This window comes from Sprattus sprattus (genome assembly GCF_963457725.1).
Source record: "Sprattus sprattus genome assembly, chromosome: 19".
NCBI classification, from domain to species: Eukaryota; Metazoa; Chordata; class Actinopteri; order Clupeiformes; family Clupeidae; genus Sprattus; species Sprattus sprattus.
In genome coordinates this window covers 24770601-24773100 of record NC_137917.1, presented here as the reverse complement: position 1 = coordinate 24773100, position 2500 = coordinate 24770601, and the positions used below count along the sequence as shown (strand labels likewise).

The 2500-nt window shown below is 47.6% G+C and overlaps 1 protein-coding gene across 1 annotated transcript in view; it reads left to right on the top strand.

The window, feature by feature from the left end:
- Positions 1-124: 124 nt before the first annotated feature.
- bcam (basal cell adhesion molecule (Lutheran blood group)) overlaps positions 125-2500 on the top strand; it is a gene marked incomplete at its 5' end in the record, with an annotated part of 64286 nt that continues 61910 nt past the window's right edge. The window contains one exon of the mRNA XM_080858093.1: positions 125-212. Within this exon, the coding sequence (XP_080714219.1) occupies positions 125-212 (88 nt within the window). The remainder of the gene's footprint in view (positions 213-2500) is intronic.

Below are 2500 nucleotides of genomic sequence, written 5' to 3'. Positions count from 1 at the left end.
GAGAGAAAAGAGAGAGAGAGAGAGAGAGAGAGAGAGAGAGAGAGGGCTTCCAGATGCATGTTCAACATTTTTGTTATCTTTGTGAAGGTTGGGGTGGGGGGGGGGGGTCATAGAGGAGTCAACAATGGCCGCCTTTGAGAGGCCCAAACAGGCGGTTGGTCAGGGCCTGCACCGGCTCTATTTAGGCAGGGGGATACAGTGGGAGCCCTTTGGTACGCAGCCCTTTGGCTACCCATCACAATCGGCCAGTTCATCGCCTCTCCACACCAAGACAGAGGACTCACACAGGGGTCACGAGAATGCACTTAAGAGTCCCGAGAAATAATACAGCCAAGCATATATATTACTCTGTGTGTGTGTGTGTGTGTGTGTGTGTGTGTGTGTGTGTGTGCGTGTGTGTGTGTGGGTGTGTGTGTGTGTCTTTACATGCATTGGTTTATGTGTGTGGGGGGGCTACAGAGAGTGAGAGAGAGGGAGAGATGCATGCAGTGGTAACACACTGAAAGGATGTGTTTATAGAGATGTGTGTGTGTGTGTGTGTGTGTGTGTGTGTGTGTGTGTGTGTGTGTGTGTGTGTGTGTGTGTGCGTGTGTGTTTATAGAGATGTGTTTATAGAGATGTGTGTGTGTGTGTGTGTGTGTGTGTGCGTGTGTGTGTGTGCGTGTGTGTTTATGAAGATGTGTTTATAGAGATGTGTGTGTGTGCGTGTGTGTGTTTCTGTGTGTGTGTGTGTGCGTGTGTGTGTGTGCGTGTGTGTTTATGGAGATGTGTTTATAGAGATGTGTTTATAGAGATGTGTGTGTGTGTGTGTGTGTGTTTGTGTGTGTGTGTTTATAGAGATGTGTGTGTGTGTGTGTGTGTGTTTGTGTGTGTGTGTTTATAGAGATGTGTTTATAGAGATGTGTTTATAGAGATGTGTGTGTGTGTGTGTGTTTGTGTGTGTGTGTTTATAGAGATGTGTGTGTGTGTGTGTGTGTGTGTGTGTGTTTATAGAGATGTGTGTGTGTGTGTGTGTGTGTGTGTGTTTATAGAGATGTGTGTGTGTGTGTGTGTGTGTGTGTGTGTGTGTGTTTATAGAGATGTGTTTATAGAGATGTGTGTGTGTGTGTGTGTGTTTATAGAGATGTGTTTATAGAGATGTGTTTATCTGTATGCCGTGCTGATAGGCCGGCTGTGCGTGAAGATGTGCGTCAGTGACACTGAATGTGTTCTTACAAATCGAGTGTCCTAGTTTGTGCGCGTGGGAGCCATAGTATGTATGAGTGAGTGTGTGTGTGTGTGTGTGTGTGTGTGTGGGAGTGTGTGTGTGTGTGTGTGAGCCATAGTATGTATGAGTGAGGGATAAAAAGGGTACGAAAAGAGAAAGAAAGACAGAAGAGAGAATCATCTAGTGAGAGACTTGTTCTGTGGCTGGGCGAGCTCAAAACTGTTCCACACACACACACACACTCACACACACACACACACAAGCCGTTCCACCTGTCTCAGGTCATTGTGTTTTGTGTGTAGACACAGATACCATTTCATTTGGCTTTATGTTCTCTCAATATGGCAGAGCCCCAAAAGAGAAGGAGCAAAATGAGTGTGAAGGCGTGTGTGTGTGTGTGTGTGTGTCTGCAGTCACGTGTGTGTGCATGCACCACATGTGTTTGTATATGTCGCAGTGGTGTGTCTCCTATCTCCCATCCCTCATTCCAAGCTTTCACTCTCTACCCCTCTACTCCCCCCCAAATCAACCCCCCCCCCCCCCACGACCACTGCTCACACTCCGAGTCCCCCTCCCTACCTCCATACTCTGAATCAACATTTTTAATGGGTTTCATTGGCACCACAATGGATTAAGAGTTGCCAGAGCACTTAAGGGGCTTAAGTCAGCTGCGTGAGGGAAATATTAACGCTCTCTCCGACACCCTCCAACACGGATCCTGCCACTGCTTAAGCATGCCAGCTCGCAGAGTACTTATTAAATGCCTAAGTGATCCAAAACACCACGGATATACCTGACAGAAGAAGGCCTGAGGGTGGTAGGGGAGGCAGAAGAGGATGCTGGGATACTGGCAGATCTGCGGAGGGCTTGGGAGCTTTTCATGCCCAGATTGCATCTGATATCTTAGATTAAACGCTTCCACTGATGAAGCTCTGAACTAGTTGGGAGGTGGAATTGGGTTGGGTGTTTTTTTTCCTGGTGCAGTGTGTGGTGTGTGTGTGTGTGTGTGTGTGTGTGTGTGTGTGTGTGTGTGTGTGTGTGTGTGTGTGTGTATGTGTATGTGTGTGTGTGTGTGTGTGTGTGTGTGTGTGTGTGTGTGTGTGTGGCTTCTGCTTCAAGTATGTTAGTGCTTATCTTGTAAGTATCTGCTGGTATGTTATGGTAAATTCAGTAAAAGTCTTGCAGATGCTGGAAATCAGGAGGTACTGTGTGTGTGTGTGTGTCTTCTGTGTCACTTGACTGAGCTGGCACCCCTCCACCCCCCCCCCCCCCCCCCCCCATCTCTTGTTGTTT